Source organism: Sinocyclocheilus anshuiensis, unplaced genomic scaffold, assembly GCF_001515605.1.
Source record: "Sinocyclocheilus anshuiensis isolate Anshui unplaced genomic scaffold, SAMN03320099.WGS_v1.1 scaffold2198, whole genome shotgun sequence".
NCBI lineage: Eukaryota > Metazoa > Chordata > Actinopteri > Cypriniformes > Cyprinidae > Sinocyclocheilus > Sinocyclocheilus anshuiensis.
Genome location: NW_015560625.1, coordinates 81,570 through 94,069, shown reverse-complemented (window position 1 = coordinate 94,069; position 12,500 = coordinate 81,570). Strand labels below are relative to the sequence as shown.

At 36.1% G+C, this 12,500-nt stretch overlaps 1 protein-coding gene across 1 annotated transcript in view; it reads left to right on the top strand.

Annotated features, from left to right (window-relative positions):
* Positions 1 to 12,500, top strand: part of LOC107681928 (band 4.1-like protein 3) — a 43,910-nt gene that overhangs the window by 1,693 nt on the left and 29,717 nt on the right. Inside the window, exons 4-8 of the mRNA XM_016478300.1 lie at positions 1,118 to 1,293; positions 1,900 to 2,075; positions 3,879 to 4,448; positions 6,233 to 6,286; positions 6,383 to 6,418. Coding sequence (XP_016333786.1) covers positions 1,118 to 1,293; positions 1,900 to 2,075; positions 3,879 to 4,448; positions 6,233 to 6,286; positions 6,383 to 6,418 — 1,012 coding nt within the window. The remainder of the gene's footprint in view (positions 1 to 1,117; positions 1,294 to 1,899; positions 2,076 to 3,878; positions 4,449 to 6,232; positions 6,287 to 6,382; positions 6,419 to 12,500) is intronic.

The following is a 12,500-nucleotide window of genomic DNA, read 5'->3' as shown; positions in this document are numbered from 1 at the left end:
TATTTTAGTTTTTATTCATTTTTGATTCAGTTTTAGTCATTTTAGTAAACTTAAACTAAACATTTAGTGTTATTTTAGTATCACTGAGATACTAATGTAGTATTTATTAATATTTTGAGTTAATTTTTATTTGCATATTTTCGCTGTTGATTTTAATTGTAGAAATCCGAAATTGTGTTTTTGTCATTTTTATTATTATTTTTTTTAAATATATATGTAAATATTTGTTTTTATAAATTTTTATTTTAGTTTGTCATTTTAGTACTTCAACTTTAACTAAACATTTAGTGTTATTTTAGTATCATTGAGATGCTAATATAGTTTTTATTAATATTTTGTTTTCATTTCAAATTTAAAGTTTTAGTAATTAGTATTTTTGTCAGTTTTAGTACACTGTAAAAATAATAATAAAACAATTTCAAAGTTATAAATAAATCCTAGATTATTGCAGTACAAGAAAATACTATTTTATTCAAAATTTCACGTTTAATTCATTGTGTTAATTGTCATTTCTTTGTGATTATTTGTGAAATTTACTAGCAATTTTTAAGTGAAATTGTTCCAAAGTAAAACATTTTTCAGTGTAGTTTTTTTTATATTTCTGTATTGTTTTTATCAAATTTTATTTCAGTTTTAGTTTTAACTATTGTAGTTCATCAAGTTAAACTAAATGAAAAGGAGAAATTTTGTCAATAAAAAAATGTATGAAAAATTGCCAAAATTGTTAAAAAAAACTTTTTGTTGGTCAATGAAATAAATGTAAGTTTTGTGTATATATATATTTTTTTATTTTTTTTAGTTAACATAAGTTTATTGCACTTACCATAATTGTTCTTTTTTTTTCTTTTTCTTTTTCTTTAGTGTTATCATTGACAAATAGTAAAAAATAAAAATTACGTGGTTTTTTTCTTTTTCAACCAAGTCACTGTGGTATAAACATAAATGTTGTGTCATCATGAAAACCACATGCTTTGTTGTGGTGTGTTTCAGTTCCTATATTGGGATCATTTACAGAAATATTTATAACTGCCATTAAAAGCATCAGACACATCTCGCATAAGTGAAATGTTTAAATGTTATCGATCTAATTAGCGGTCTGATCCTTGTGTCCTGATAGGCTGGTTTCTCCTGAAGCTCCTCCCAAGCGCTTCCTGTCGTTGGGCTCAAAGTTCCGCTACAGCGGCCGAACACAAGCGCAGACTCGCCGAGTGAGCGCTCAGATCTCACGTGCCGCGCCGCAGTTCCAGCGATCGGCCAGCAGGCGGCACACCGTCACAGCCAGCATGGACAGCAGTGCGTAACACCGCTAACTCACACTAACCAGCTAGTCAAGTCAGTTTCAGACCGGAATTTCAGTGCACAGCGCAGGTCTTCAAATATTATGTGGGCGGTTAATAAGACATTGCTCATACTGAATGGAATCTTCCAGAGAAATTGGTTGAAGATGTGTGTGTGTGTGTGTGTGTGTGTGTGTGTGTGTATTCAGGAATGTATTTATTAGTGATGCACCAAATTTTGCTAAATATAATTAAAAAAACAAATTATTGCATTTCTTAAATGCATTCTTTATAAATCGCAATTCACTTGAAATTATGTGAGAGTGTGTGTGTTTTTGTGTGTGTGTCTAATTTTAATGACATAATTATAACAAAGCAGTTAAAATATTAAAATTAAAAATATTAATTGTGATTTCATATTTTTCTTAATGTTTTCATTATTGTTGGATTATTTTGCAGACTGGTGTATAAGCGTAAATGTACACAACATTTTAACATCAGTTTCTGCATATAAATACTGATTTTGAGTTCAATAACAGCACTGATTGTGTTAGCTGAGGAAAATATATGTTAGTGTGTTAATAATGTTAATAATGATATGTTGATGTATCTGTGTGATCAGCGCCAGCGACGGTGAGCCATGACGACGAGAAGAACGCCAAACCCGCTGTTGCTACGGATGACCTCATCGCCATGGAAACGCCGGAGAAGAAAGGAGAGGAGATGAACTCAGTGGAGGAGGAGAATAAAGCCAACAGTGACGAATCAGAACAAGCCCCGCCCCCCTCCGTCACCAAGGTAACCATCAAATGAATGACAGCTTGACACATGATGATCTGTTATGAGGTTTGTTTCAGCGTTCATGCTTCTGAACATGACCGGTAGGGACCAGAATCAAAATCAGATTTTTTAAAAATTTTTAATCTTAAATTTCTATGAATTTTTACAATCAAAAAGGACATTTAATCAATTTAATTCATAAAACTTTTACAATTTGATCATATATTAAAATTTTACCCAATAATTTTTTTTTTTCCTTCCCATATTCAGTTTTATTTTTTCTCAAATTCTTCCATTTCTATACGTTTTATAATAAAAAAGTATGTCTAATCAATTTAATTGATAAAACCTTTACAATTTAATAATTTATTACAATTTTAACATTATTAGGGCCTTGCGAAATGTTCTAATTTTTCCCAAATTTAGTTTTATTTTTTCTCAAATTCTTAAATTTCTATACATTTTGTAATCAAAAAGAATGTCTAATCAATGTAATTGATCAAACTTTTACAGTTTTATAATTTATTAAACTTTTAACATTATTAGGGCCTTGTGAAATGTTCTATTTTTTCACAAATTCAGTTTTATTTTTTCTCAAATTCTTAAATTTCTATGCGTTTTATAATCAAAAAGAATGTCTAATCAATTTTATTGATAAAACCTTTACAATTTAATATTTATTAAAATGTTAACATTATTAGGGCCTTGCGAAATGTTCTATTTTTTTCCCAAATTTAGTTTTATTTTTCTCATATTCTTACATTTCTATACATCTTTGTAATCAAAAAGAATGTCTAATCAATATAATTCATAAAACGTTTAAATTTGATAATTTATTAAAGTTTTAACAGTTATGGTGCCCTACGAAATGTTCTATTTTTTCACAAATTCAGTTTTATTTTTTCTCAAACTCTTACATTTCTATACGTTTTATAATCAAAAAACTTTTACAATTTAATAATTTATTAAAATTGTAACAATAATAGTGCCCTAATGAATTTTTTTTCATTTATTTATTTATTTTTTTAATTCAGTTGTTGTTTTTTCAGAAATTTTGTGTTTTTAATTTTTCTGGATTCTATTTTATTAGTTCAATTAAATGTTCATAATCAAAAAGGATGTGTCATCAATTTTATTGATAAAACTTTTACAATTTAATAATTTATTAAAATTGTAACAATAATAGTGCCCTAATGAAATGTTTTTTTGTTTGTTTATTTTTTAATTCAGTTTTGTTTTTCATTTGAGTTTTTCTGGATTCTATTTTATTAGTTCAATTAAATGTTAATAATCAAAAAGGATGTTTCATCAATTTAATTCATAAAACTTTAACAATATAATAATTCATTTTATTTATTTATTTACTTATTTTAATAATAATTGTGACCTATGAAAGGTTTTATTTTTCCCAAATTCATTTTATTTTTTCCTCAAATTCTGTTTTCCATTTTTATTTTACTGAATGTTTCAGTTTTAATAATTTAATTACTTTTTTTAATAATCCCAAAGGAATGTCTAATCAATTGAATTCATAAAACTTCAGCAATTTAAAAATGTAATAATAGATTAGCTGACACTACTAACATGTAGCACGACAAACAGTCGTGTAGAAATGCATTAACATTTTTAGGCGAGTGCAGCAGTTGCCACAGTAGTTCTGTTTATCGAACTCTTGTTACCTGTCCTTCACTAACCAGCTTTCTTGCTTTTCTTTTGACCACACATTTTTGTGTTCAAACATGCATATGTTTTCATGCGTGCATACGACACGCCTTCACCGTTTTCTCCCTCCATCATCATCATCATCATCATCATCATCAGTCTTGTCTGTACTCATCGGATCCGTTGGGATCTGAGCTCTCTCTCCCGTCTTCTCCCGTCTCGTCCACCAAAGTGCGCAGGAGACGCAGGGAAAGCAGCCGCAAGCGCGCCTCCTCCGTCAGTCCGGCCAAAACCACGGCGGGCTGCCGGAGACGTCAGGCCCAAGCGGACCGTAAAGTGGCTCTTCTGGAGGAACAAGCGCTGCTTCTGTCCGCACGCAAACAGAGACTGAACCAGAGCCGCAGCAGAGGCGGCATGCTCTTCTCCTTCTCTCTGCACTTCCCCGATCTGTCCTCGCTGCTGGATGAGGACGGTTACCTGAGCTTCCCCGACCTCACCGAGCTGCGCTTTCTTCCCGAGAGCCTGCATCACTTCATGCCCATCAAATCTCCGTCACTCATCCCCTGCTTCCTCTTCATCTTCTTCTTCCTGCTCTCCACCTCGTTCTCTGTGCCGTACGCACTCACGCTCTCCTTCCCGCTGGCGCTGTGTCTCTGCTATCTGGAGCCCAAGGCCGCGTCGCTCGGCTCGTCTCTGGCGCAGGGCTTCCAGGACAGTTCAGACGACGAGGTGCGTGTGTGTGCGTGTGTGAGTGTGCGTGTGTGTGAGTGTGTGCGTGTGCGTGTGTGTGTGCGTGTGAGAGTGTGTTTGTGTGTGTGTGAGTGTGGTTTATTTGCCGCATCAGTCTAAAGAGCTTCGAGAGTGTTTCATCTGTTCGTTCTCATTCACCACATTCATGGGATTATTCTCATCGTTATTGTTTGGAAAAAGCTTGAGATCTTCCACAGCATGTTTCCACTGGCACCTTCAACAAATAGCCTACAAATATGTATTATAATGTGTTATAAGTAGGGCTGGGCATTTATGGCAAAAAATAATGTCCTTTTGTTGTTGTTGTTGTCACTTTAATCTAGCTTGTGCTCACTGTTGCATCCGGGCGGATGACGTATGAGGTCAGCGTTGCGCATGCGCCGCTCAGAAGTGACGAACGCGGAAGCGCAGCGGAGAGATCAAAACAAAACAACAGTCACGAATTAGAAGTACAAAACGAGGATTTGTAAAGAAGAATGTCGGAGGATTTCGATATAAGCCAAGAGGAGACAAACGTTGTTTTTTTTTCACGAGACTCACCGGCGCATGCACAGCTGAACTCATACGTCATCCGCCCGGAGCTGCTTCTGTGTACAACTGTTGGCGCAAGCTACATTAAAGTGATTATTACGTTTTGAATATAGATATTTTTCTTACAAAAACGCATCGATTCGCTACAGGAGGCCTTTGTTCACCCCCCGGAGCCGTGTGAGACACTTTTTTTATGGATGGGCGCTTTTTATTTAACTTCTTTTGGACTGAAGCACTGCAACACCTGCTGAGTGCCATTAAACCGCTTGAAAGATCAAAAACAATTTTTAATATAACTCCGACTGGATTCGTCTGAAAGAAGAAAGTCATATACACCTAGGATGACTTGAGGGTGAGTAATTTATGGGCTAATTTTCATTTTTGGGAAAATGAAACATAAGACATGTCAAGCTTTCTATAGATATATTTCTCCTGTCTGTGTGTAAAGTATTCACTGAGTTTCAGTTCATTTTAGTGACGCGTTTCTAAAAGCAATTCACGGAGACAGTGAGGACTGAGAGCGCACCCTGTTTATTTTCTTTATTTTACAAAAGCACATTGTTTTGTTGTTATTATGACTATACACAAATAAAAGTAGACCCTTTGCAGTTTCAAACAATACCTTATTCTTATCTGTACGGTCAAAATTGACAGTGTATTTTTAGTTCTTTTCGCGGTCATCAAGAAAATACGAGACAGACCGCACCGGTGCGGGCTTCGACCCCAGGGGGTTAAACATGTCATGGGACACTATTGCGCCACCTATCTGTGCAAAGTGCCTGTTGTTTGTGCAACTCATTTTCACTAGTTGGCAGGTCATCGTTTACCCGTGTCTGGACGACACTTGGTTCATTCCTCAAGAGCATTGCTCTTATCTGATGCATGTTTCGTCATGTATAAAGCATCCGGTCAAACCTCCAGCGATGGAACGTGACAAACGTTCAACGTTAATGTCATCCTCACTTCTCTGATGCGTGTTGAGGAATGTATGCAGAAGCGCCGTCAGGATCATGTGATCAAACTTCTACATGCTCTTCTCACGCATCACGTCAGGTTCATGTTCTCATCATCTGTGTTGCATCATGAACAGCAGACCCTCCTTCACATTCTCATATGATCCTCACGAAGAATCATCTACTTGTCGTCCATCATGATGTGAATAACGTGAAGTCTGATCGGGGGATTTTTTCCTTTATTGCTGCGATCTGTCGGGACGTTCTTTGGTCAAACAGACCGACAGCGATCAAACCAACTTCACTTGTGATGACGACACATCGGCGACTGAGGTGTGTAGTTTAGTGCACTTTTATTCTTAATAGCTTGTGTTTTTAATGAGTGTATAACATGTCTCACGTCCTCTCTTTCACCCAAACTCGTTATAGTCTGACTTTGAGGACAACTTTGACATGAGGACACAGGTATCGAGACTCTATGGTGTTTTGAGAACACAGAAACCAGTTTAAGGTGGTTTGATGGTCTTGTATGAGTGAGCTGGTTAGGATGAGAAACCAGCTAAACCAGCAAAGACCAGCAAACCTCCTTAGGCCGGTTTGAAGCCAAGAACCATCCATCATCACCATGTTTTTGCTTTTGTTTTATTAGTCAAACGTGTCGTAACCAGTAGCAGAAACCCATCGATTCGCTACAGGAGGCCTTTGTTCACCCCCCGGAGCCGTGTGAGACACTTTTTTTATGGATGGGCGCTTTTTATTTAACTTCTTTTGGACTGAAGCACTGCAACACCTGCTGAGTGCCATTAAACCGCTTGAAAGATCAAAAACAATTTTTAATATAACTCCGACTGGATTCGTCTGAAAGAAGAAAGTCATATACACCTAGGATGACTTGAGGGTGAGTAATTTATGGGCTAATTTTCATTTTTGGGAAAATGAAACATAAGACATGTCAAGCTTTCTATAGATATATTTCTCCTGTCTGTGTGTAAAGTATTCACTGAGTTTCAGTTCATTTTAGTGACGCGTTTCTAAAAGCAATTCACGGAGACAGTGAGGACTGAGAGCGCACCCTGTTTATTTTCTTTATTTTACAAAAGCACATTGTTTTGTTGTTATTATGACTATACACAAATAAAAGTAGACCCTTTGCAGTTTCAAACAATACCTTATTCTTATCTGTACGGTCAAAATTGACAGTGTATTTTTAGTTCTTTTCGCGGTCATCAAGAAAATACGAGACAGACCGCACCGGTGCGGGCTTCGACCCCAGGGGGTTAAACATGTCATGGGACACTATTGCGCCACCTATCTGTGCAAAGTGCCTGTTGTTTGTGCAACTCATTTTCACTAGTTGGCAGGTCATCGTTTACCCGTGTCTGGACGACACTTGGTTCATTCCTCAAGAGCATTGCTCTTATCTGATGCATGTTTCGTCATGTATAAAGCATCCGGTCAAACCTCCAGCGATGGAACGTGACAAACGTTCAACGTTAATGTCATCCTCACTTCTCTGATGCGTGTTGAGGAATGTATGCAGAAGCGCCGTCAGGATCATGTGATCAAACTTCTACATGCTCTTCTCACGCATCACGTCAGGTTCATGTTCTCATCATCTGTGTTGCATCATGAACAGCAGACCCTCCTTCACATTCTCATATGATCCTCACGAAGAATCATCTACTTGTCGTCCATCATGATGTGAATAACGTGAAGTCTGATCGGGGGATTTTTTCCTTTATTGCTGCGATCTGTCGGGACGTTCTTTGGTCAAACAGACCGACAGCGATCAAACCAACTTCACTTGTGATGACGACACATCGGCGACTGAGGTGTGTAGTTTAGTGCACTTTTATTCTTAATAGCTTGTGTTTTTAATGAGTGTATAACATGTCTCACGTCCTCTCTTTCACCCAAACTCGTTATAGTCTGACTTTGAGGACAACTTTGACATGAGGACACAGGTATCGAGACTCTATGGTGTTTTGAGAACACAGAAACCAGTTTAAGGTGGTTTGATGGTCTTGTATGAGTGAGCTGGTTAGGATGAGAAACCAGCTAAACCAGCAAAGACCAGCAAACCTCCTTAGGCCGGTTTGAAGCCAAGAACCATCCATCATCACCATGTTTTTGCTTTTGTTTTATTAGTCAAACGTGTCGTAACCAGTAGCAGAAACCGCTCTGATGTGGATTTGGTTGCTGAAAGGGTTTTAATTAGGGCTGTCATGTGATTAATTAATTACTTGATGTGCTGATTAATTATCGCAAATGAATCATACGTGAATTTTGGCTGAGAAGTCATTGTTAAATGAGAAAAGCATTGAATAGACATTGAGTCATTGAATCATTCACTCAATCGATTCATTCGAACGGCTGATTCATTCAGAAACTAAGCAAGTGACTGTTTTTATGAACGAGTCACTGATTCATTGACTCACTCGATTTGTTCAAAACCATGGATAAATTGACAGTTTTAATTTTTTCTCTTTCTCTAGTATAGTTTCATAAAACGGATTAAAGGAGAGAATGTGTTTGTCAAGCACAGTAATCTCATGTTGGAGGTTTGTGAAGCATGAGGTGGCATGTGTTTGGGTTTAATTACTCATATGATCAGCGTATGTGCCGTTTAATAACTCTATTATTGTAAAGTTCAACTGCAGTGAATCTAACACCACTTGATTCAATTTTTAATCAATCCAAGTTTCACAGAAATTCAAGTTTTAAGCAGCTTCACAGAAAATGCCTGTTTCAGTGTTACAATTAACTTTCTGTTCTTATTTTGAGTGTTTCAAGTCCTTGCATGAATTAAACAATTAACGCAGCAATGAAAAGTCAATGACATGAGTTTGGAATCTTTTCATGCCCCGCCCCATTCGATCCCTCCCTGTGCTGTGATTGGTGGGTCAGGAGACAGACACGCCCACAGCTCTAGTGCAGCATCAGCTGAGCGTCAGTGAGCTGAAGAGGTTGTTTCTGCAGATGCGTTGTGAAGCGTCGGGTGTAAACGAGTGGGACAGGAGACTGTCCTCGTCTCCTCGACCGGACGACCCGTCTCTGATCAAACCTGTACACTCACAGGTGTGCTTTAGACCGGCCTGGACGTGAGATTTGAGTGACACTTCTGATCATTTAACAACAGAAATAGACAAAGCTGCACTTTAACCCTCTGGGCCCGTATTCACAAAACATCTTAAGGCTAAAAGTAGCTCGTAACTCGCCGATTTAGGAGAAAATCTTAAAAATAATGGGCGTGTCAGTCCTAAATTTAGGACTCCTAAATTTTAGATTTTTCACAAAGCATTTTAGCGCTAAAACTAGCTCCTAAATCTGTGAAAGGTTAGGAGTAGTGAAAAGGACTACTAAGTCACTAAGACCAAGCCACAAACTTTTCCTAAAACAGCTGTTGCCGGCAATCTGCCTCGGAACGTAAACGTTTTAGAAATATTTGACAATAATGAGCTTTTATAAAGGTATCACCTTTGGTTTTGGAGGTTATCCCAACTCTAAATTTTCCTTTGATTATGTCCTTGTTTTCATTAACCAGCTCGGCAAAAAGTAACAGCTGTTCTTGCGCCCAGTTTGGTTTTCTTTTACGTTTACATGTCTTACTATCAGCCATGATTATTCTACTCTGTTTATTAAAAGGCTGTTTATATGCATATTCACTAATTATGAGAAGCACACATGTAAGAGGCTGACAATAAGCTGAACATATACTTGTTTAATTAGTGACACTTAGCCTGCATTTTCAAATCTTTATTTGGAATGTCGCAACATTTTTACTTTTAAACCTTTATCTTTACTCTAAAATATTTCTGTGAATAAATCTCTGAGAGACTATCAGCCAATCACTGTGTGCATAGTTAATAAGCACGCTGACATCATCCATAGTAACGAGGTAAACCCCCGCCCCCTTACTCTTAGCTTAAGACTTCTCTCTATTCCTTAGTAAAAGTTTGTCTCAGCAGCTTTGTGAATAGGTTTTAAGAGAAAACTCTTTGCTAAAAACTTTTACTGCTATTTAGGAGAACTCTTAGTGGTAAGATAAAATGTTTTGTGAATACGGGCTCTGGTGTTTAGTCATTTTTGACGGAAATGTATTTATTTTTATTTTCTTTTACCTCTTCAGAATGGTTCGAAACTTGGTAAAGGTTTTGGCATTTGCTATGTGAACATAAAAAAAAGACATGGACAGGATTCAAAAAGGTTAAATGGTTCTGAAAAAATTAGTCATGCTTGTGCTTTTCACGGCCAAAAATGACCTCAATTGAAAATGAATGGAAGCAAATTTCATTGAGTGGAAATGCTTGGTACTGCGCTTTTTTGCGATATCAACTTAAAATTTGGAACACAACTTGCTTCGATTTTCTTGCAGTTAAAGTGTAAAACATGTTTTGGAAAATATCTATTTCGTTTCAAATTTTAAAATAGTATTTTTGTGATAATTTCTCACAAAAAAATTTTTTTTTTTAGTTTCTCTTTTTTCATTTCTTCTTTACAAAAAAACTTAAGTCTGCACTCCAAAGCTTTCAAGATTTACAACTATGTACATTGGAAATTTCATTTTTAGGTCTATTCTCCAAAATTGGTTAACCGCTAATAAATGGATCGTAACTATTCCATAAATATAATTTAGTACCATAAAATCCTCTAAAAAATACAAAATGTTACATAAAAAAACTTTATCAAAGTAAAATATAGTACATTAATTTCAATGAAAAAATAAATAAATCTGTCATTTTTTAACACCACGGGAGTTAAAGGGATCGTTAACCAAGAAATAAATTCTGTCGTCATTTACTCGCCTTCATGAAGATGTTTCTTTCTGTGGAACACAAAGGGAAATTGTTGAAGGATCTTCATTCTGCTCTTTTCAATACGAAAGCACTGTATGATAACAGTTACAGCAGATAGTGTTATGATACTGTGATGCTGATTTCTGTCCTTTTTGGAGTCTGTCAAATTGAAAAGAGCAGGAAAAGATGGTTTTAAAATGACATGAGGGTGAGTAAATATTATCAGATTTGTTTAGTTCACTTGAGTAACTTAGCTCTTTATTTACAGCGTGTTTTGAAGACTAACTCGACTGGTCAGCCTGCTTGTGTTAAGCTTGTTTTGGTTCATAATGAAGTGGTTTAACCCAATAAAACAATCTCCTGACGGTTGTATTTGAAGCGTTTGTTAGGTTCCTAAGCAGATTACTTCTCTTGAGTTTTTAGTTCAGTTTGAAGCATTGTTTTGTTCGGTCTAGGGATGTTCATTTTGGTTATTTTTCCTAAACGACAACCGACTCTCGTTAACCGACAGGTTTATTTTAAATTAGAATTGAATTAAATTAGAAAGGATAAGTGTCTGTGACCAGTTAAAAAATACTAACATTTGTTTCCCGGGGATTAATTTTACATACAATAAATAGGCCTATACGAGAAACATATTTTTACTTAAATTATAAATCAAGAAAATGAAAGAAAAACAAGTAGCCTAGTATGCAGTTTCGGTTCATTTTTGTGCTGCGCGAAAGGAAACCAAGACGGCAGAAAGCGGCATCCTATTTTTCTTTAGGCTTATTTTACAAAAGCACAAAGATTAGTTTTTATTGTGAATGTACACAAATAAAGGCAAACCTTTTACAATTCCGATTATCTTTAGGACTAAAAGGAGTAGTTGTTTCCACTGTTAGAAGGAAAAAACTCAAGTGATTGCGCACACAGTTAAGCTTTGCTACCTTGACAATGCAGCCTGTTCATTATCATAATAAAATACAGTCAGTCAAACATATGGAACAAAACTATGTAGTAAAATCTGTGCCGTTAAGTGTTATCACCGCACCGCTGTGATGTTATGCAAAGCATTTTGTTTTACGTGGATATTGGAACGCGAGTGAAGTACATAATAAATAATAATTTGCCATTCAAATACATCGCGACTACGGAAACGTTTGATTTTGTGTGGAATGAGAGACGCAACGTTGGTTTCAGTTTCGTTTTAAGCATAAATTAATTCATTTTGGCTTGTCGTTTATATTGCTATAGCTTCTTATATTTTTAATTCTTGTTCTTTTCTAAATACTGTTAATTGAAAGGATTAGTTGTGGAGTGAGGGGAACTAAAATAGCCTAGCTATGTTTACAGTGTTTATTATAATGTTTGTAAACATTTTGCGTACGCATTAGGCCTATTTCTGAATGAAATAATAAAATGCACTTTTACGCGACTTGTTTTTTCCCCCTAAAAAACAATTTTTTTATACGCGTAGCTAGGCCTGGGCGATAAAACGGTATCGATATTTACCGACGTTACACCCTCTTCGATAACGATAGAAAAAATGTTCGATATAGTGCACGATATAGGCACATGCTATGAGTGACGCAGACCGCACACACAAACACGAACACATGCTGAATTGAGTGCTGTGCCTGCCTGTGATGAGGAGATTGTGTGAATGAATAAAAAAAATGAATATTAGTCGAATTTAAAATAAACATTTGCATTTGAATGCAAAAATAGTACAATCAAAGGTTAGGAGTGCGTCAGGGAGTGTCCTCAGT